The 23,729-nt window shown below is 26.7% G+C and overlaps 2 protein-coding genes across 12 annotated transcripts in view; both read left to right on the forward strand.

The window, feature by feature from the left end:
• On the forward strand, nucleotides 1–18,447 carry LOC105835508 (G protein-activated inward rectifier potassium channel 3). Of its 10 annotated transcripts, XM_036295374.1 has the most exons (6): nucleotides 5,782–6,028; nucleotides 6,374–7,074; nucleotides 7,848–8,005; nucleotides 12,557–13,010; nucleotides 13,097–13,700; nucleotides 16,194–18,447. In XM_036295374.1, exons 3-6 carry the CDS (start codon nucleotides 7,863–7,865, stop codon nucleotides 17,246–17,248), a joined length of 2,256 nt encoding a protein of 751 aa, XP_036151267.1. In that variant the 5' UTR covers nucleotides 5,782–6,028; nucleotides 6,374–7,074; nucleotides 7,848–7,862; the 3' UTR covers nucleotides 17,249–18,447. The 10 variants fall into 10 exon arrangements, with proteins under 10 accessions (XP_028048020.1, XP_028048021.1, XP_028048022.1 ...); XM_028192219.2 differs by lacking the exons at nucleotides 5,782–6,028; nucleotides 6,374–7,074; nucleotides 7,848–8,005 and adding exons at nucleotides 1–301; nucleotides 1,696–1,879; XM_028192220.2 differs by lacking the exons at nucleotides 5,782–6,028; nucleotides 6,374–7,074; nucleotides 7,848–8,005 and adding exons at nucleotides 4–301; nucleotides 1,649–1,879.
• LOC105835512 (flavin-containing monooxygenase FMO GS-OX-like 2) overlaps nucleotides 16,233–23,729 on the forward strand; it is a 17,260-nt gene continuing 9,763 nt past the window's right edge. Inside the window, exon 1 of one of the 2 annotated variants that reach the window (XM_012678892.3) lies at nucleotides 16,233–16,304. The gene's annotated coding sequence lies outside the window, so the exon portion shown is untranslated. Of the gene's footprint in view, nucleotides 16,305–18,572; nucleotides 19,072–23,729 lie in introns of those variants that run through there. The other variant, XM_012678890.2, reaches the window with a different exon arrangement.

Raw genomic sequence — 23,729 nt, forward strand, 5'->3', positions numbered from 1 at the left:
TGAATATAGATGTACGAAAGTATCTGAAATATTTGTGTGGAAAAATAATTTTTTACACAAGTATATTGCCACTTTTTTATACTAAATTTTTTAATATGGGCTTTATACGTACGGTGATTAAAATCGTGCGTACTACCATTGCCTGCGCGCACTATAAAGAGATAAACGCTATGACTAGACAGTTCATGTGACTCGAGAGAGCGAACATGAGTGAATTTAAAACAGTCGTAAGCGTGACGCGCATATGTGCGATCAATGGGTGAGCTGGAAAAGCACAGAAAAATTATAATTGCTTTTAAAGGTATGTCACTTTATTATTTATTAGGAAGCGTGTGAGAAGAATTACACATTTTTTATTTATTAACAAATATATAATTTTAAATGTTTTAAATAATATGTATTTACGTATATACAAATATGTGTCGTAGTAATCAAGTATTATAAAAATTAAAATATATTTTTAATGTCTAATAAATTTAATATAAACATTAAGCATAAATGTATTTATATTTAAAACATGGCAAATATGAATAGACATAATCTTTTTTTTACTTGAAGATAGTTCACAATTCTTGAGAGGATTTTACTAGAATAGAAATTTTATTAAAATTTAATTTTAATATAATTGCAAAACATTTTTAAAAAAAGAATGTTGTTATCAATCACATTGTATGAAAAAATAGGTAGATTGAACGATATAAAATTAATAAAAGATAAAAAAATTAATGTAAAAGAAGTGCCAATTAATTAAGTATTTTATTTGTTTAATTTAAAATATAATGAATTATATAATATTTAAAGTGAAAGCCATACTATTTGATATCTTGCAACATTAGTTGTATGGCCAAATTGACAAACTATAATTTTTTATATAGCATTTTCATAATTTATAGAAAATTATAGAAAATGTTTTTTACATGTTACAATCTACATTTCCTATAAATAAAAATAAAATACTTAAAAATTTTTCAAATATTTTGAACATCTAAATATTGAACATTTATACTTAATTAAAAATTTTTTGTTTGCAAAATGTGTTAAAACTTAAAAGTATTAAAATTTAAATAATATTGTAAATAAAATTAACAGTTTAAAAGTAGATTTCATTGTTCTGTTAAAATTATTCCGATTTGCTAATTAATTGTCTCTTTTATTAATTAAAAATACTCAATCAAATGTTGATAGACGTATGATATTGACAAATTTATTGATTGTAATATCTGTCGTTTTATAATAATAAGAAAGAAATGCTTCTTTCACATATTCGGAGCTATTACGTAACATACTGATTATGTGTAACAAACGCTTATTACTTAGAAATGTAATTTTATAATATATAAAAAAAACTTAATTATCAAATACAATTTCTTGTCTACACAGAAACGATAAAGCCCAAAACTTAAGGAGATTGAGCGATAATATATAATCGACATTTTATTAAATTAAAATCAAATTAAAATTATTGTATTTTAACTAATAAGAAAAGAAAAAAAATTAAATAAAGATGAACAAACAATGTAAACAGATTAAGATTAAAAAAACAACGAATAAAAGGAAGTTGGAGTGTAAAGATAGATCTTAAATCTAAAAGAGAAGAAAAGTGTATTGTCAGAATGGAATCAAAATTAGAGTAATTTCTTTCTTGAAGAAGAAAAGGAAGAATGGATGAATCGCCGAAACTCTTTCGGCTTCCAGGAACTACCGAAGAAGAGGAGAAAGAGGAACAGCAGAGAGAAACGAAAGACAACGCAGTGGAATCTCTTCTTCTGAATCAAAAAGGCGTTTCGTCACTTTCTACTTTACCAAGGAATGTTACCCTTATCAGGGTCAACACTCAGAGCAGCAGCATTGGCGGTATTGGCCGACAAGATTCTACCAGGTAAAAATGTATCTGATTCAGATTGTTTTATTAGTTTAAAATTCCCATCAATTAACAATAATATAACTTTAACATTATAATTTTCTACTCAATAATGTAAATGTAATACGTGTTATAAACAATGTTTGTTGGACTTGTTATATTATTTTTGTACAGATGATGAAAATCCTATCTGTGTACTAAAAATATCAAACAACATTATAAGTCTGTCGCAAAACTAGCTGTTTATTTTTAAAAGAGTGCTATGCTAAAAGTGGACACCTTACATTTGTCGAGTAATTATCGGCGCCTTCGCTCAACAGGTGGTCACCAGTTTTAAATAGATTAGACAAAGAAATAGAGTGACGTATTTCAATAATTGAAACTTTAAACTTAGAGGGATATATTTGAGAGAAAATCCGGAAAATTTTAACAACATATACGTGTATGTGTGTTTGTGTGTGTGTAAAAATTGATTTTAAAAAGTATTTTAAACATTAAGAATAATGCAACAAAATATTTTTATGATTATTTATTCTTAAGTTATTAATAATAATTCTAATAGCACAGAAAGTATGTATCTTTCAATTATATTGAAGACAGTTCAATTTATGTTAAACGTTTTAATCGTGTAATTTGTAATGTCTCTAAGACTATCTTTTCGGAACGCTGCAATTGCAATATTTGTACCATCTTTTTTGAGACCTTTTGTATATATTACCCACCTTGTTCAGTTATTTCAAACATTGTTGTACTGTTAACCATAATGTTTTATTCTTAAGGGTTTGGAACACGGACTTTTGCATAATGCATAATACATAAAAATACATAACATATAAGAAAATTATTCAGTTAGAAAGGTCTTTATGTCTCTTCACAGAATAAAAATAAAGACCTTTGATTGATTAATTTTCTTATGCGTTATGTATTATACATATGTATTATGCAAAAATCTCTGTTAGGATATAATTCTAGAGAATTAATTTCAATTTTAGCCAATACACGATCCTTATTAAATTCAATGAATTGTTCAGATTTTCGTCACCAAAAAGATTGAAATCACCGTTTTTTAATTTTTTAAACCAGCGACACATTCTAATCTAAAGCACTAGGATAAACAGAATTAATGGCACTTGTGGTACTGGTATACAAGTTGTTTTATTTTTTCAAAACTCGTCAAAAAACATCAAATGTCTAATATATATCTTATTCACACTTTGGCCTTCCATTCTTTTTAACAATATACTTAAATTCTTTCAAAATTTTACAATAAGCATATTAAATCTCAATAAATTTAATTAATATATACCAAGTCAATAAAATATTGGCAGAATGTCAGCAGACTGGCAAAATATCAGAAAATATTACTGATCTGAGGTCCCATTTTGCTAACATTCTGTTGACAGAATTTGTTGACATTTTATACCAACAAATTGGCAGTATAAATATTATAAATTTTTACAGTGCAGTACAACATGCGGGTTGTAATAATAATAATAATAATAGTAACGCATATTATATCTTATAACGGATATTATATCTCATAAATTCATAGGAAATATAGCGAATAAAGGGTAAACACACATGATAATCTTATTTGCGCATGTACAACATAACACATAATATACGACGAAACATCATCTGCGCGTCAATTATGTCTAATGACAGACTTATTCTCGTATTTATGGTTGATACGTTTTTGTATTTACTTTTATTATTGACTGAATTTATCATTTGTAAATATGGTTTTCAAATAGAAAAATTTTTTAAATACACGTATTATTATAAATTACCTTTCATATATAGAAAATACATGTATTTATATTCTTACTGTAATGATTTTTTTCTTTTCAGCATTGCAAAAATCCGGATTCGCTACAATGTCTATTTTTAATTAAAACATTAATCTTATAAAATCTGTAAACTATGAAAAGATATGAAGAAGCCTATGTTCTTTTATGGAAATCTTTATATGAGATTGTTTCAATCATTTTCCACTTTGGTTTATACAAACTCTATATATTTTATTGTACAAGTATATATATATATATATATGTATATATATATATATAATTTGTATAATAAAATAAATAGAGTTTGTATAAACCATATATATATAGCTCTTGAAAAAACAAAGTGTTTGTTAAAAACGTTTTGAAACACTCTCGTATATGTAAATTCTAATCAATCTAAGGTTTCTCATTTTCGATAATTTCTAAAGAACACTTAAAAAAGTTAAAAAATTTTAAATATTTTTCAGAAATTTTCGGAAATTGTGTATTTAAAATACAAAAAATTCTTAAAAATATCAGATATTATAATATGAGATATTATAATAAAAATTTTTTCCAGAGATGTCCAAATATATTTTGTTTAAAATCTACTTAATAAAAACTTGCTAAAAATAAAACTTTGTAATTATTAAAATTGCGATATTAATTTTGCAATCATCAAAGAAGAAAACAGATCATCATCGTGCAGTCTTTGTTAAAACGAGCTGCTCGTTAATTTAATTGAATGGTTCGTTATCACCACGTGATAACAGTTAGTTGGCTGATCCGGCCGTGAATGATACCGAAGAACCAAGTCGATCTTTTTCTTTAAACTTAGTTCACATAAATTGAAACTGTATTGAATTATGGATCACGAGACATTATTTCGATAAAAAAACCCATTCCATGAGGTTCAGACAAAATAAACGGTAGGTGCAGATGCTTATTTCATATTTATTTGTGTCAATGTTGAATTATTAAAATTGCAATTCTTGTGATATTTAGAATTAGTTATAATTAGATAACATATAGATTTTTTTTCTTCTCTTTTCTATTTTTAAGACAAATATTTGTTCTTTTTAAAATTTAGTTACTGAGTTACAATTTATCTTAGGTAAGAATAAGAATACAATCTTATGCCAAAAAGTAATATTTATTAGTATTTTACAACTTATAAAAAAAATCATTACAGTTAAATAATTTTTTATATTGTAACTATAATGATTTAAAAAAAAACAATTTACATTTGGATACAAATTTAATCTAAAATTTAATTACCAAATAACGACAATAATTTTAATTATGACATGAATTGAGATAAGTAACGTAATTATGACAGAATATTTATGACTTTTTAAACACGAAAGTTAATTTACATATTTAATTTTATTAAAAAATTATAAATACATTTTAATTGTAAAATGTAAAATTTAAAGCCAAAAAACTAAAAATGAAAATAGACACAACATATGAATCATCTAAAAAATATCTCAAGTATTTTTTTACGTATGTTATTATTTTATATTTTGTCGTAATACATCAAGGATTAAAAAACTGTGTAAATATTTATAAATATTCTAACAAAATTATATGTATTTTATTTTTTATTCTTTGCTATTTTATAAAAAATAAGTTTTAAAAAAATGTTTGATGTCATTGCTAGAAATCAATGCACTATATTTTAAAGGATTTCTAATCTTAAAAAGCTCTCTAAAATAATTTTTGTTAATTTTTGTTCAATTGTTTCATCAAATTAAAGTGTTTCAATTAAAAATAAAATGTTTAAAAAATACCGATTTTCTATTTCAAAACAAACTTAAAAATAAAATGTAAAGACCAAACTAAAAGATAGATTCAAAATTCTATTGCTCCTTTTTAAAAACATATTGAAAAACATTTCTGATTTTTTTTACCAAGATACTTAATTTATTAAACTTTTATTGTTTTTATGAGATACGAGAAAATTTAAGTATACTGAAATCTTTCAACGGTAATGTATATTATTAAGATATTTTTCTATGAATATGAGTATTTGTAAATTTATGATATATATTTCACGTTTAAATTTAATAAATAATTGTTGTAAGAAAAATTTTTTTGTTTTTATTTATGCATAAATTTTAAATACATTTTTTGATAACTTAATAATAATTTTAAATAAATTAAATGTTTAATCTTTTTTTTTGACACATTTTCGGCCTACAAATAAGAGATTTTAGCATTTCTGTCTGGATAAGTCTTGCATACATCAGTGCAATTTCAGCAGTCAGTCAGATCCTGATAACGAGATGCCAAGAAGTTGATAAGAAGTACGCGACGTCAGTCAGTCAGTTGAACGAGAATCGCGGGCGTGAATTGCGTGGTCGTTTTCATCTTTTATTTTCCATCTTCCTTTATTGTCAGTCTCGCTTATTTTGATTTTAAAATTTCACAATCCACTAATAATTGATATTTTTTCAAGTTTTTATTACTAAATAGTATAAAAGTTAATATAAGCATTAATAATCTTTTTCTACTATGTTGCACAATGATAAATTTAATGTATTTTTAATACTTGACTTATATTTACAATAATTTAATTAGTCTGTATTTTTTTGAAAAGAAAAAATTAATATAATTAAAAATTATATAATTAAATAACTATATAAGCTAAAAGATATCTTCAACAACTGTCAACTACTTTATGTGATTTAATATCTGATTTTTTAGTAGTATTTGTTCACCCTGTATATTGACATTTCAGTCTACCTTGTACAATTCTTGTGACGGATAATGAGACAACCTCATCATGTGACTGCTACTGATCATGTGACTACTTTTCTGTAATTATATAATTATATAATTACAGAAAAAAAGAAAAAAGTGTAAAACAGTACCGAAAGTGCAAGTTAATGTAATTAAAAGTAGCAAGTTTATCATTGATGTAATTCTTTCTAAATGTAAAATCTTTAATACAAATTGTTTCTATAACATTATATTCTATTTGAATATCAAAACATAAAATATTTTATTTTATCTGATTCAATGCCACGTGAATTCGTTTTGTGCCTATGGACTAAAATATTTCGAGTGCTCTTTCATAAGATGTGATGTCGCTTGGATTAAATTTTTTTCAGGAGATTGCATTACTTTTAGTTGATGATTAGGATACTTCTATAAATACTTATTTAGATACTATAATTATATTATATTTTTACGTGATATATAAATTTTTGATTAACAAAAGACGTTTACAAAAATGATATAATTATTTTATATCTGATAGAATAAATGGTGATAATTTAGATCTTTATTGAACAATAACAGATTTGTAGAAAATCTGTCAAACCGATCAACTATTCATCGTGCGCGAGTGACGTAATCGACACGAATGATCACCTTTTCTGCGTGAGAATAGGAAGAACAAATAGCGGTTTGTTAGTGGCCGATAAATGGTGCTCGATGGTTAGTACATGCTATATATATAAGATCGTAGATGACCAGCTGCTCGTAACAGTTTATCCTCCAGCGGTAGATCTTCCATCACTACATTTGTCTTCGTCGATCGAAGCGCGCATTATCCAACTGATCGAATCATCTCGGAAGATTTATTATCAATGAGTGCATCACAAATTAAAAGGCTAATTAAAAAAAAAAAACACAGACTTTATACAGTTGAAATAAAGAATTACAATTGAAGAATTACGAAGATTGAAAATGAAGAAAAAATGTCCGGCGGACTTATACTTCTGTGTATAAATAAATGAATAAATATGTATATATAATATATATATGAAGAAAAGATTATTAATACAAAAATATTGATTGATTAAAGAAAAGAAACCTTTAAGTTTAGAAAACTTTTTACAATTTATAATCTGATAAATCTTCGATTGTGTGCACGAGATAAAAATTCTCAATAACAATAATGAGAAATGGATCTCTATAAACTTGAATATCTTATGCCAACAAAAAAGTTTAATAAAAAAAATTCACAAAACAAATTTTAAAATATTAAGAAGTTATAAAGTAAGATTGTATGAAGAACTAACTATGGAAAGTAAAAAGTGAAACTTTTTAAAGAACCCTGAATCTTTATAAAATAAATATATATTTGATATACAAAAATACATATTGAATCCTACTGAAATGACCTTATTCTAAATATTTTAAACAGACTACATTTGTTCCGCTATAAAGGCGTTATTCAATATTGAGATTGGCATTGTGCATTATAGTGAGTCATAAACGGGATGAATGGCAATGTGTTGAAGGTGGGCGACAAGTCTCCGTCGCCGGATTGGGGAGAAGAACAAAAGCTGATACCATCAACCACACCAACGACACCGATGATTGTGCAAGTGACAAAGAATTCGTATTCTTCCTTGAAGTCCAGGTAAAGTAAACGAAATGCATTTGAATATCTTTTTTTCTTATTTGAGGTAAAATATGTATACATATTTCTTTATATTGTCATCTAGTAACTAACAAAAACAAAATCTCAATATTACAATTTTCTACTAAACAATATAAATTGGATTGTACACAAATTTACAAAGTTAAAGGAAAATTGAAGGAAAGAGCGTTATTTAAGTTATTTTACATTGTTATACCACCTTATATTACATTGTTGAATAAAAAATTAGAATATTGAAATTGTATTACTATTAATGCTGGACAATTAACAAAATTAAAATTTATGATAAAAATATTATGAGTAACAATTAATATAAGTAGATTAATTGTGGCAAAAATTTGCAACTACAAAGTGCTATTTTTTACTACAAAAGTATTACGCATAATAAATTATGACATTTTAAGATTGCTTTTAAGTATTTTGCTTAGACAATATATAAACAAAATATATGTTTGCATCTTTTAAAAACGAAAAATTTACATATAATTACAGTAACATATGATTTACAAAATAAAAACCGTTTATTGATACAATAAATGTTTCTTACAGACTACAACTAAAATAATTTTTTTTTCTTTTTTTCTTTTAACATTGTTCTTTTCTCGTTTATAAAAATTACAGTAATTTATATAAAAAAAAATATATAAATAGTTTCTTAATAATTTTTTTATTTCATATTAAATATTTGCAATTATTAACAGTACTCTGTTAATAAATAAAATATTTAAAATTATTTTGATAATGTACATTTAGAAACAACCTATACAAATAATTCTATAAATAAATTTTTACATATATTGCATTTTATTAACTTTTAAATTAACTAGTAAGATAACTTATAGATTTTGTCTTGTCAATAAAAATATCTTTTAAACAATATTTATAATGTTAGTAATTTTACGGTAAATAAGAAATTATTTTTCATATATTTATAGTAAAAATATATGTTTACTTGTAAATAAGGGATTTTATTCATCAAAAAACTGCTACTGTTAATAATTATAATCACTGTTTATACAGTGCGTAATAAAAAAATGCATAATAATTGCATTCTAAGCAGCAATAATATGGTAACAGTAAACGTGCAAATGATAACATCGATATCTTTCATAACAGACTAAGAAGAATTTTATCATGATCATTTTGATAAAAAAATAATTATCAAAGAGTAGCATTATATACATTCAATTAATTTATTAACAGATCAAGAAAAGGAAAACCATCGCTCAAAGAAATGTTTTTTTAATTAAAAAATAATGTTTTTTTTAATAAAAAATAAGTATATGTATTAATTACTTAATATATTTTAAATATAATACATAGGTATACGTCTTATAATACGTCTTGTAATATTAAAAAGTCGTATAATATTAAATATTTTTTTCTAAATAGAAAAAATAAATACTATATTATACAAAATTGTTCTTATTTGTTAAAAAAGATATTTGAATCTAAGTAAAATATTCAAATAAGATAATAAAAATAAATGTTTATACGATAAATATTTTTAGTACATAATTATAGTATAAGTTTTTGGGATCGTTATTTAAATCTTCTTTAATCAAATATATGAATATGTACTCTCTTATTTATCTAAATTTATTTCAACTCATCTTTTAAATTTTATTAACAGAATTTGCATAATTTTGTATATTACATATTGCAATTGCGTTTATTTTAAGATATTAGATATAAATTTTAATAATTACTACTAATTTTTAATATTATACAGCAATACATTATGTATTAATTTTTCTATTAATATCATTTTATATATTTTACTTCATAAATTGTAAGATAATTCTAGATAATCTAGATTATTCCGAATACGTAAACATGTAAACTACTTTTTTATTTTTTCAATTTTTACTAATAAATATTTTGAACAAAAAAAATTTTTTGAATATATTATTTAAAATAAAAATATATTATTTTTTTTAGTTTTCTTACTAAATAATTTTTTTACGATTTTTAAACAAGATATTCTATTATATCATACATACATTTTTTGTTTGCAAAAACTTTTTAATTTTGCACAAACAATATACCAAAAATGGTTAATATTTGTCTATTCTTCATCAACTGCTATTCTTATCAACATCTTACTCGATAAGAGACTTAGAGATTCACAACGGTATCTTAATGACAGATTGCTCGAGGTCACATGGATAAATCGATTATAAAAGGTGAGATATTAAAACTGTAAAATTTTATTCCATAAATTATCAGATAATTTAGAAAAAAAACAAGTTTATAAGACATAAATTTATATTACATTTTAATTTTTAAACTAAAATATTCAAAATATCAAATTATATCCCAGACTTTTAAATGAAAAATTAAATAAAATAGATATATCTGTGTGTTGTTGAATGACAACTCAAAATTAATCTATATCAATAATTGAAAGATTTTCATAATTAGTAATAATATTGATGAATGATTTTAATAGAATTTGTACATTAAAAAAACAAATATCGATTTATATGATCAACTGATCAGAAAGTATCATCGTCCAGAGGAGACGGCGGAAGTGAAGAATACCATCACTGACTCGGCAGTTGATTAACACATGGCAATAAGTAAATTGGTAGATAACAGCTGCGTGGTTATCGTTCAAAGTTAAAATGGCGACTTCCTTTTTGTATATGGCAGTAAAAGGGAGATCAGGCTCCCGAGAGGGTCTTCTCTGCAGCATGGAATTCCGGACAGTGATATCTCATACAAACAACCAACACTAATGACATATAGAAGTGATTCATGAATTCAAAGTCACAATATGTTATATCGAGAGTTATTTGCGCTTTATATCAAACTTAACAATTACATATAAATGATTTATTTTATATTTTTATATAAACGTGAGAGAGAGAGAGAGAGAGAGAGAGAGAGAGAGAGAGAGAGAGAGATTATTCATTATATCACGATTAATACATAATTAAGTGCTAAATCGAAAACAAATGTGACGTATTTAGATGTAATTAGGGAGTCGTGTTGAACGAAATATGATTAAAAATAACAAATAATTTTACAATACGATAACAAGACATATCGGGATCTTTATCCTGAAACATTTTTCAACGCGTTGGATTCATTATGTCAAAGTGCAAGAATGACGACGAACAATGCACAGAGATCCGTGGTGAGTAAAGACGCAAAAACAAATTACATATGTGTATTAAATAACTAACTGGAAAAACAACTTTAACTATTATTATTGTATAAACAGATAAATTGAAGTATTTGGCGTTGAAGCTGAATAATTTTATTGTTATTATATTCAAAAATTTTTTACTCAATGTTTATTTAAAATTTACTTTATGTTTAGTCTTTTAAAATTACTCTATTTAAAAAAGCAGTTTTACAACTGTTGTAAAATTCTTTTATATAATTGATTTTATTCATTTAGATCGACAGCAACTGAGGGGAAAAACAAATCATATTAAAAATTTTACAACAGTTGCAAAGGTGCTTTTTCTTTTAAACGCAACCAATAAATTCCATTACGCCATTTGAAAGTTATGTTCAAGCCCTTCGAGTTACACTAAAGTTAAAAGATTAAGGCTCAGTGAGTAAAGAAATAATTTAGATAGTTATTTCCAGAATTCAACATAAAATATGTAAAATATTATAAATTCCATAACTTCACATATTCTGGTCTGTACTCAACTAAAGCACCGAGAGCACAAATTGAAAATATATGATACACATTACGTTGGCAAAAATTGAGCAGCAATCGAACATGTATTTATCGCTTCAATTAATATTAACAGAAACATAATAAAAATAAAGTAGACACTGTGTCATAACATATTAAAAGAAATGCAGCAAAAATAAGTATAGCAAAATTTATTTAAAAAAAAATTTTGGCATTGTGTTGACACTAATATATCATTAAATTAAAACTAGATATGTCCTGATCTCCTATTAAGCAAAATGTAGCTAAAAACTACAACTACTAGTATCCGAAAGTCCTTTCTAGTGGAAGCTAGAAATTTGACATCTGCTATTATTCAGCGATAGCAAAAATGCGACAAAAATGTAGCACAATATGTCACATTAAGTACTGACAGCAAAAATACAGTAAAAATCGAGCACAGCCTGCTGTCATAAGTCATAAGATTATCAAGTAGATTATTAATTAATTTATAAATTATAGTTATTTTTTGCAATACAATTTTTGAAAATAAGAATTAATAAACTCATTAGTATCAGTAATTTTAAATTAAGCATTAATATTAATTTAATAAGGTTTAATTACATTCCAACTTTAATGCCGACGTTGTAAGACTGATTGTAAATAACAAGTAATGTGTAATTTAAAGCAAATACATCTTGAAAAATTATATTTCAAATAGATCAGTATTATGTCCGATTACCAAAAATATCAGATTTATAAATTTTATTATATAAAGAAATTGTTGAAAAAATAATTTTCTAATGTTTGAGATTTCTAATGTAATCATTCTAATTATTAAAAAATATTTTGCTTTAATCTAATGTAACGAAAATCATACGTCTGTGTTTCAGGAATCGATACCGGGCTGGACCAACGCGGAAACTGCGTCGTCGCGCCGTCTTGAAAAATGGTGATTGTAATGTGCTACAATCGCGCATCTCCCGGCGATCGCTGCGTTTTCTACAAGATATCTTCACTACTTTAGTAGACACACAGTGGCGTTGGACATTACTATGCTTCATCTTAAGTTTTCTTCTATCTTGGCTCGGTTTTGCGGTAATCTGGTGGTTAATAGCCTTCACTCACGGTGATTTTGAAGAACGTCATCTGCCGCCTTTCCAAGTAGAAAACAATTGGACACCGTGCGTTTACAACATTTTTAGCTTCACCAGTTGTTTCCTCTTTAGTATCGAAACCCAGCACACTATCGGATATGGCAGCCGTTCCACCACCGAAGAATGTCCTGAAGCCATATTTATTATGTGTCTTCAAAGTATCTCTGGTGTCATGATTCAAGCTTTCATGGTGAGTATATTCGGAGAATATTAAGTTTTTATATATGAAATATCGGATCATAAAAAAACAAATTTAATGAAGAAAATTAATTGCAGGTGGGTATTGTGTTCGCAAAAATGACCAGGCCAAAACAGCGTACACAAACTTTGTTATTTTCGCGAAACGCCGTGATTTGTCAACGAGATGGTGAGCTCTGTCTCATGTTTCGAGTAGGCGATATGAGAAAGAGTCACATAATTGGTGCAAGTGTACGCGCACAAATGATTCGCAATAAAACAACCAAGGAAGGCGAGATTCTATCTCAACATCAGCATGAACTGGTGGTAGGTACCGACGGTGAGAACGGCGATCTGTTTTTCATATGGCCAACCACCATTATTCATCGGATCAACGAGTCTTCGCCTTTTTTCAATATGTCCGCCGAAGATATGTTAACTGAACGTTTCGAAGTCGTTCTAATATTGGAAGGTACTATTGAATCTACTGGACAAACTACCCAAGCTAGAACCAGTTATCTCCCGCAGGAGATTCTATGGGGTCATCGTTTTGATCATATGGTGAGCTACTCAAAGGAACGACAAGGTTACGAGGTGGATTATTCATTATTTAATAGTACGACTCAAGTTGACACTCCATTGTGCTCTGGCAGAGAGCTCGCAGAATTTTATAAAGCGCAAGACGATCTTCATAACGGAACTGGTAAGTGATTATGTGATTTCTTATATAATTGATCTATATTTTATGAAGACTAAAGGAAAGAGAATCAACTCGTATGTAAAGGAAGTAAATGTTTATGGCCCAAAATACGTGCTGCTCGGTGGCAATATAAGTAATCCCAAAAATTTTATATCATTAATTGTTGATAATAGCAAAAGCTGTTAGAATGTATTTTTCTTTTCATTAATTGAGTATCTAGATAGATTTAAATTTATTTATGATCCGTACGTTACAGTCAACAAATCACAATAGTTACTTAGTTACACCAATTATGTATTTTTCCATATATATTTGCGACGTTGTGTGCATTTGTACTTGTAAATAATGATCAACCAGATGGTAACAATTTTTACTACTCTTACTACGCAAGTTGTGTTCTTCTTTTTTTAAACTTCATGAATATTTTATAAAATTTAGAATGTAAATATATAAATATATATTCACTTACATAATTTTATCTGCAGAATTCAATCGAAAAATTTGTACTTTCTACTCATAATAATTGCAATAATAATCAAATCTTGTTACTTTTAGACTTTAATAGAGCTCTTTATCTACAATCAAATCTTACGTTATCATATAACAAACACATAAATTTTTCCCAATCTACCTTCAATGGAAAGAACTAATTCTGTAGATAAAATGATTAACATCATTACATACTATTAAATTCTTTATTCAGAAAAATATTCTTCTAAATTTTATTATACGTTAAGAGCTATTAAATGTGCTAATTGTCAACTGCCATATTAACGCTTAGTTTAAACAAACTCCAAGCAAATTCCAATCTATTGCTAATTCTAACCTTTTATTTTTGCATTACTCATTCCTGTCTTTATCTAACCATATGGTACTGCCTGTACCACAGATGGAAACCTGAAGAAAATTCCTAGTGAGCCGAAGAATGCCCCGATTGTGCTCAACATGCTCCCTCAGACCGACAGCACAGGTTTCTTCATCCATCAAGATCGTCCTTCTCAGAAACCGTCCAAACTGCATATTGATATTCCGACTATCGATGATTGTCCTGGAGTGTAATTTAGTTAGAAAAAGCTATAACAAAATAAGGATTAAAGAAGAAAAAGAAAATAGGAATAAATCGTAAAAAAAATAAAATTATTTAAAGACATCTCTCATCGCTTATAAAAATTTAGATAATCTCTTTATTTGTATTTTATATAAAAAAAGTAAGCTGTACTTCAATTATATAACAGGAGAAAAGCAACAATAAATTGAAAAATTAATTAGAACAATATTAATAATATATAAAATTGAAAAATAATTGTCTTAAGATAAAAATTCTAAAGAAACAAATCAGATACATGTCCTAAATTACACACAAGACATCTTATCAGATTATAATTTTATAAATTAAATAAAAAGAACAATGATCTGTTTGATATATTTATAAAATTCAAATTACGTACATTTCCAGGAAATAATCCATAAACAAATTATTCAAATTTTCTGTAGTTTTTATGGAGCTTGATTGTGATCGTCTATTTAAGTCCTTGACAATGCATTGTAAATTGAGATTGTATTGAAATCGCAAACTATAATATTTATTTATTGTATAATATACAATGTTATTTATAATATTTGCATATATGTATATTATTTAAATAAAATTTAATGGAATAAGATAAAGACTGTGATACTATATATCAGAATTCGATTTATTTTGTTTCTTAAATCTTTAAATCTTACATAGCGTTGAATAATTTATCAATCTTTTATCATATGATAAAACGTAAAGATGAAACAATTACGATAAAAATCCAAAAGAGAATCAAGAGAGGAAGAGAGAGGGAGAGAGAGAAAGAGAGAAAGAGAGAAAGAGAGAGAAAGTTATTTTTATTATATATTTTAAAATATTTTAAAATTTATTCGATATTCTTATAAATAAGAACTTGTAAATAAGAACCAAAAATAAAGATATGCAATACGAAACATTATTAAATCATTAATTCTAAATTGAAATTGTAATGCAATTTAATAATATCCGATTTTTCCGATTATAGCATTTTAAAATCTCAATTTTTAATGCGTAGTCTTTTTATGTGCATTATATGAGCTAAATAAAAAATAATAAATTGTAAAATATCCTTAATCATCCAATTTTGTCTTCTGTTTTTCTTGGGTGCATGTATTATAGATACATAATAATAAGCTCTCCCTACCCCTGTAATTTATTAATTGTATACTTTAATTCTAATTTAGAGAGAAACTATAAAGTAAGATAATACAAAATAAAAAATATGATTATGTATACAATATAAAATAATAAATCTGTGCGTCAATGTTTTCTTATTTTTTACTGGCTATATATGTCGAATTTATGCTTTATTTTTGGTTTTTGGGGGAAACTGTCTTCAGCATGATAAGATTAAAGATAACAAAAATAATATTAATTAGCTACAAATCTCAATCATCAATTAAATTTAAAATGTCTCTAAATTGTAGAATGTATTTCAGGTGTTCTAATCGACGACAACCATTTAATGAGAAGAGAATGTAATTGCAATTGTCATCTAACTAATCATCAATGTCTGCAATTGCCTTTGAATTCTACAGAAAGTCATAACGGTATGGAAAATAAGAATTATTGGCAAAATATCTGTAAGTGTTCAAATTGTATTTCATACAAGCCTCCATTCGAGAGCATTGATCAATCAAAGTTTGATTTCAACACTATTAAAAAAACAAAAAACGAAGAATTGCACCAATTACCGGCAGCAGCAAATAAGGAGATTGTGAAAAACAGCCAAATGATTGTCTCTGAGGAAGAGGAAAAAATCTCAGATAGAAATTTAATTAGATTGAACGATACAAAAAATAAGCTTTTAAGTTATAATCAAGAAATTTTTGAAAAAGGAGAAGACATTTGGATACCAAGAGCTGTAGAAAAAAATGTGATTGAATATTTTGTTAGAACAAAGAATAAAAATGCAAACAGTATAAGGAACATTACAATATTAGAAAGAGACCAAGAAGCTTTGCAGCAAATTCCCAAGTATCTTATGGTATCTTCAAATCACTTAAATGACAATTCAATTTTTAGTCAGCAATTAAATTACGACTTTCTTAAATGGAAAAATGATAATTCTCAAGAGAAACAATACGATAGTATTAGAATCGTGAACGAGAAAACTATGAGAAAATCTTCACCACATTATCTTGTCAAAATAGCGATGCAAAACAAACTTCATTCTATTGATAATTGTTCGCTGGTTTCTTCAATTTATGATCCTTTATTAGAATCAGGTTTTTGTGAAGTAAGTTCCAACAATAATTGTAGGGAATTATTTACACAAAGTATATTAAAGAATATTGAGACCATGGATCCTGTAGAAAGCACGAATCTGTCGCAAGAAAATACAGACAATATTGATAATCGAAAAGATTGTATTAAAGATCATCGTGTTGAAACAATTATTAGTATAAATGATAATATCAAAAATAACAAAACTATAGCTTCTTCATACTTCAATACATCTTTTAAAAATTCTATTAGTAATAAAATCATCTAACAATCTAACAAAAGATACTGATGCTTTATTTGTTAATAAACAAATTATATATACGGAAAATGGGGAAGAAAACATTTATCAAAGCAAAAAAGAGATATAAATATCTAAATACATAATTTGGAAAATTTGTTAGTAATTTAGATGAATTGAAGAAACCTTTCTGAAAAAGCTGAGAATAAAAAACGATTTTTCAAAAGTTGGTGCATCTTATAAACATTATATTAAACATGTTAAATGTTCAAAATTTGATAATACCATTATTAAAAAGCAATAATAAATTAATCATAATATTACAAAAAATAATATTTAAAAAATAAAAAATTTTTCGAACAGTAATAACCATCGACTTAAGAAGCATGACCTATCTTAATACTATTCATATGCGAAATTAAGTTCAGAAAAAAATGAGAGCAATGGCCGTCAATTAGCTCTGTCTTCGTTTTTCTCATGACTAGAAAAAGACAAAATTGATGGACAATTCATGCTATCCTTCTTTCACAGTTGGACTCACTTTCGATCCACGTTGCGCAGTTCATGCTTTATGTCGATGATAATAATTATGATAAAAGATACTCGGAGAAAAAAGTATTTCTTAGTATTTCTATGTAATTACGTATTTCAATTTATACATTTATTACATTTATTAAATTATATGGCAGAATATTGCATAAAAATTATAACTTGCGACTATATTTCATCGCTTTTGCCTGCGAATAGATGATAAATCATGCAATACTTCTCCATACGCTTACCTTGGCTGTGTTTCAAAAATGCTGTCAGTATTAAAAATCTATAGTTTCCGTTACGTACACTATAGATTTTCAGTATTGACAGCAATTTTGAAATACAGCCCTTGTTTATTATTTACGTCTATGGCCATGTCCTGGATATCTGTCAGGCCAGTATTCATCATAATCAGGTCTTATATTTAAGATCGTCTTAAATACCATCTTAAAATATCAACTAATCACAGAACCGTACATATTAGCATCTTAAGACATTGCTTGAGATGTCCTTAAAATAAAATTCAAATATGAATACCGACCTCATACTTTATACGATTGCTTTTAAACGACTATAGATAGATAACTGAACTTGACTGAACCATCCAGTGGATGTTCAACATCCATGTATTACATTATCTGGATATCAGAAACAAATTGTATAATATTTGCAAAATAAATTATTTTTAAAATAAATTAATTTTTTCTTTGAATTTTGCAACGCCATTAAAAACAACAAATATTTTAAGTGCTCGAGTTAAGGAAAACAGGTATAATGTTTGATAAAATATAATTGTGGTAATAAATTCTTATCGCAGGAAAAAAATTCTTATCGCAGAATCACGTATGAGATTAGGGTGGTCTCTTATCTACTCTGTAATAATAAACACATCGTAATTAGGAACTTGTGAAATAACCGCAATAATCTCTGTGGTTTTTTATTTTTTTCGATTTACATATATCAACATATAATTCACGTAATATATAAAAATGTAAGCGCTATAAAACAGAGTATAGTTCTAACTACTTGAAAAAAAATCACAAATCACCAAATTTTTTATGTTAAGTTTAAAATTTTAAGTTTTTATATTTTTCCTGTCACTTAATAAAGTCATCAAAAACATTTTCAGTATTTGCAATTTACTTGACTTATGAATAACATTTTCTCCGATGTGCGACATATATTACATCAAATACATTCGTTTGTGTTAGAAATGTGCATTGTATAATCAATGTATCCAACAGAATCGGACGTGTCAGACTAAAATTATCGGTATTCTTTTGATGTAAAAACAACGTAACATCTTGGAACAATTAAAGGTAAATGTTTATTTTTAATAAATTCCACATTAATTTTTATATACAAATACTTATATATACGATTAAATTATTAATTCCATTTTGCGTTAAAACAAAGATTTTAAAAAAGAAAACTATTACTTGAAACAATGTGAAAGAAGTTAACCTCTTTGGTGTTATCACAGATTTTAATTGACAGCTGCAAAATACAGACATTGACCACACAGTGACATTAATTAACATATATTAAATAATATTTAATTCTTTATTTCAATGTTTGGTTAATTTTTCTATTTGTGAGATATAAACATTTTTATACAAATCAATAATAATTTTTACAGTAGACAAAGTAGTATTATGCAAACATATCCATGATATTTATATAACGGAAAGTGCTCTCATCTTTTGTTGCTCTCAACCAGCAAATAATACGCGGCAAGTCAATCAAACTAAAAAAGTTAAAAAATGTCATTTTTGAAGGTTAGAAACATTAAACTACAGTCCATGGTGTTAGAAGACAGGTGTAACATTGCGCATAATGGCGGCCGGAGAATAGGACAGCCAATCAAATGTTTATCCAAAATGTGGCGCCATATTTAAATGCAGCATAATAATATAACACACACATAATATAACACACATAATAATGACATTATATTGAGTGGAAAGTTAAAACATTAACTTAATTAACATTTTCTTTACATTAACTTACTCGAATCAACTTTCATATCAGTTTCTTTTCTTTGGCAGGCATTAAGCCATTGCTGACAAACAGACATTTCTTTAGGAAAAGTAAAACACTTAATTCCTTTCATCCCATTATGATTCGTACGATTCTTACAATTTTTTACACAGCACGTTGGCATAGCTTCTCCGTAAAAATAGAATATTTAATATCTAAACACAATATAATCTTTAACTATACTTCACAATAATACGGGAGAAGCCATATTGCTTTTGACATCTTGGATAAAATTCTGATTGGTCGAAGGAAATTGACGACTGCGCATCCTCGAAATCGTTACACCTGTCTTCTAATTACCGGCGATTGGTCTAATCTTTTTAGCTGCACTAAGTCCCGTTTCTATCAACATAAATTTTAACTTTAATCTCGGTTTAACTTATTTGTTATTTCATTCTAATTCCAAAAATTAAAAAAAGAAACAATAAGTTAAACCGAGATTAAAGTTAATCTACGTTAGTAAAAATGAGCCTAAGTTAAAAAGTGCGTTCAGAGAGATGCTCTGTTGGCACTATAAGCATCTTTATTAATTTTATGTATGCATTACAAACCGTTACGATAGAGCTGATATAAATTCTAATGTTTTTTTCATTCTTTACTTTTTTTACTTACTTTTTATTTATTAATAATGTTAAATTTATTTATACTAGAACACAACAATGCGCGCGCTTTGCGCGCGCCACTTAGCATTTTTATATTGAACATTGCACTTTTTTTCCTTCTGTAATATTACTCTCACACACTTTATCATATTTAATGCCCTTCTCTATCTCACGTTCCTTCTCCCCCTCTCTAAATTACTAATTATATTATTAATGATATTAATTATATTACTTTCATATTGTTCAATATTACTCTTACACTTTACTTTCTTATTTAATCCTCTTCTTTATCTCTCACGCTCTCCCACTCTCCACCCTCGCCCCTCTCTCTCTCTCTAAACACAAATTAGTAATTATATTATATTTTCATGTTTCTTAATATCACTCTTACATACATTCACTCCATACTTAATCCCCTTTAAATAAATTAAAAATTATAATATATTATATGTAATGTTACCTGTTAATTTTCAATCAATTTTCAAAACTTTCACTTTCTGGCGAACTCTTTAGAAAATTATTGTACGCGTCCGGAACTATATGAAAACTGCGTTAAAATAAATAAATCTGTCGATATTCAATAAGCACTTCACGTCCAGCTTTCAAAATTCAAGTTTTTCGAGTAAAATAATTGTTTAAAAAATGTTTTAATTAATTATATTACCGGAACTTCTTAGAAACTGATTGTACGCGTCCGGAACTATATGAGAATTGCGTTGAAATAAATAGAACTGTCGATATTCGATTAGCACTTGACGTGTAGCCTTAGAAATTCAAGTTTTTCGGGCAAAATAAATGTTTAAAAAATGTTCTAATTAATTATATCACCCGAACTTTATAGAAACATATTGTACGCGTCCCGAACTATATGAGAATTGCGTTCAAATAAATAGATCTGTCGATATTCAAATAGCACTTGACGTGTAGCCTTAGAAATTCAAGTTTTTCGGGCAAAATAATTGTTTAAAAAATGTTCTAATTAATTATATCACCTGAACTTTATAAAAACATATTGTTCGCGTCCCGAACTATATGAGAATTACGTTAAAATAATTAGATCTGTCGATATTCGATTAGCACTTGTCGTGTAGCCTTAGAAATTCAAGTTTTTCAAGCAAAATAATTGTTTAAAAAATGTTTTAATTAATTATATCACCTGAACTTTATAGAAACATATTGTACGCGTCCCGAACTATATGAGAATTACGTTAAAATAATTAGATCTGTCGATATTCGATTAGCACTTGTCGTGTAGCCTCAAAAATTCAAGTTTTTGGGGCAAAATAATTGTTTAAAAAATGTTTCAATTAATTATATCACCCGAACTTTATAGAAACATATTGTACGCGTCCCGAACTATATGAGAATTACGTTAAAATAATTAGATCTGTCGATATTCGATTAGCACTTGTCGTGTAGCCTTAGAAATTCAAGTTTTTCAAGCAAAATAATTGTTTAAATAATGTTCTAATTAATTATATCACCGGAACTTTACAGAAACATATTGTACGCGTCCCGAACTATATGAGAATTACGTTCAAATAAATAGATCTGTCGATATTCAAATAGCACTTGACGTGTAGCCTTAGAAATTCAAGTTTTTCGGGCAAAATAATTGTTTAAAAAATGTTTTAATTAATTATATCACCTGAACCTTATAGAAACATATTGTACGCGTCCCGAACTATATGAGAATTACGTTAAAATAATTAGATCTGTCGATATTCGATTAGCACTTGTCGTGTAGCCTTAGAAATTCAAGTTTTTCAAGCAAAATAATTGTTTAAATAATGTTCTAATTAATTATATCACCGGAACTTTACAGAAACATATTGTACGCGTCCCAAACTATATGAGAATTACGTTCAAATAAATAGATCTGTCGATATTCAAATAGCACTTGACGTGTAGCCTTAGAAATTCAAGTTTTTCGGGCAAAATAATTGTTTAAAAAATGTTCTAATTAATTATATCACCTGAACTTTATAGAAACATATTGTACGCGTCCCGAACTATATGAGAATTACGTTAAAATAATTAGATCTGTCGATATTCGATTAGCACTTGTTGTGTAGCCATAAAAATTCAAGTTTTTCAAGCAAAATAATTGTTTAAAAAATGTTCTAATTAATTATATCACCTGAACTTTGTAGAAACATATTGTACGCGTCCCGAACTATATGAGAATTACGTTAAAATACATAGATCTGTCGATATTCGATTAGCACTTGTCGTGTAGCCTCAAAAATTCAAGTTTTTTGGGCAAAATAATTGTTTAAAAAATGTTTTAATTAATTATATCACCTGAACTTTATAGAAACATATTGTAAGCGTCCCGAACTATATGAGAATTACGTTAAAATAAATAGATCTGTCGATATTCGATTAGCATTTGTCGTGTAGCCTCAAAAATTCAAGTTTTTCGGGCAAAATAATTGTTTAAAAAATGTTGTAATTAATTATATCACCGGAACTTTATAGAAACATATTGTACGCGTCCCGAAATATATGAGAATTACGTTAAAATAAATAGATCTGTCGATATTCAAATAGCACTTGACGTGTAGCCTTAGAAATTCAAGTTTTTCGGGCAAAATAATTGTTTAAAAAATGTTCTAATTAATTATATCACCTGAACTTTATAGAAACATATTGTACGCGTCCCGAACTATATGAGAATTACGTTAAAATAATTAGATCTGTCGATATTCGATTAGCACTTGTCGTGTAGCCATAAAAATTCAAGTTTTTCAAGCAAAATAATTGTTTAAAAAATGTTCTAATTAATTATATCACCTGAACTTTGTAGAAACATATTGTACGCGTCCCGAACTATATGAGAATTACGTTAAAATACATAGATCTGTCGATATTCGATTAGCACTTGTCGTGTAGCCTCAAAAATTCAAGTTTTTTGGGCAAAATAATTGTTTAAAAAATGTTTTAATTAATTATATCACCTGAACTTTATAGAAACATATTGTAAGCGTCCCGAACTATATGAGAATTACGTTAAAATAAATAGATCTGTCGATATTCGATTAGCATTTGTCGTGTAGCCTCAAAAATTCAAGTTTTTCGGGCAAAATAATTGTTTAAAAAATGTTCTAATTAATTATATCACCGGAACTTTATAGAAACATATTGTACGCGTCCCGAAATATATGAGAATTACGTTAAAATAAATAGATCTGTCGATATTCAAATAGCACTTGACGTGTAGCCTTAGAAATTCAAGTTTTTCGGGCAAAATAATTGTTTAAAAAATGTTCTAATTAATTATATCACCTGAACTTTATAGAAACATATTGTACGCGTCCCGAACTATATGAGAA

This window comes from Monomorium pharaonis, chromosome 1, assembly GCF_013373865.1.
Source record: "Monomorium pharaonis isolate MP-MQ-018 chromosome 1, ASM1337386v2, whole genome shotgun sequence".
NCBI classification, from domain to species: Eukaryota; Metazoa; Arthropoda; class Insecta; order Hymenoptera; family Formicidae; genus Monomorium; species Monomorium pharaonis.

Excerpts from the sequence above, each read along its gene's own strand:
- LOC105835508 (XM_028192219.2), top strand. The coding sequence starts at position 256 with ATGGGTGAGCTGGAAAAGCACAGAAAAATTATAATTGCTTTTAAAG. Across the intron at positions 1,880-12,556 it reads GGCCGACAAGATTCTACCAG|GAATCGATACCGGGCTGGAC; the intron begins GTAAAAATGTAT and ends TCTGTGTTTCAG. Across the intron at positions 13,701-16,193 it reads CGATCTTCATAACGGAACTG|GTGTTCTAATCGACGACAAC; the intron begins GTAAGTGATTAT and ends AATGTATTTCAG.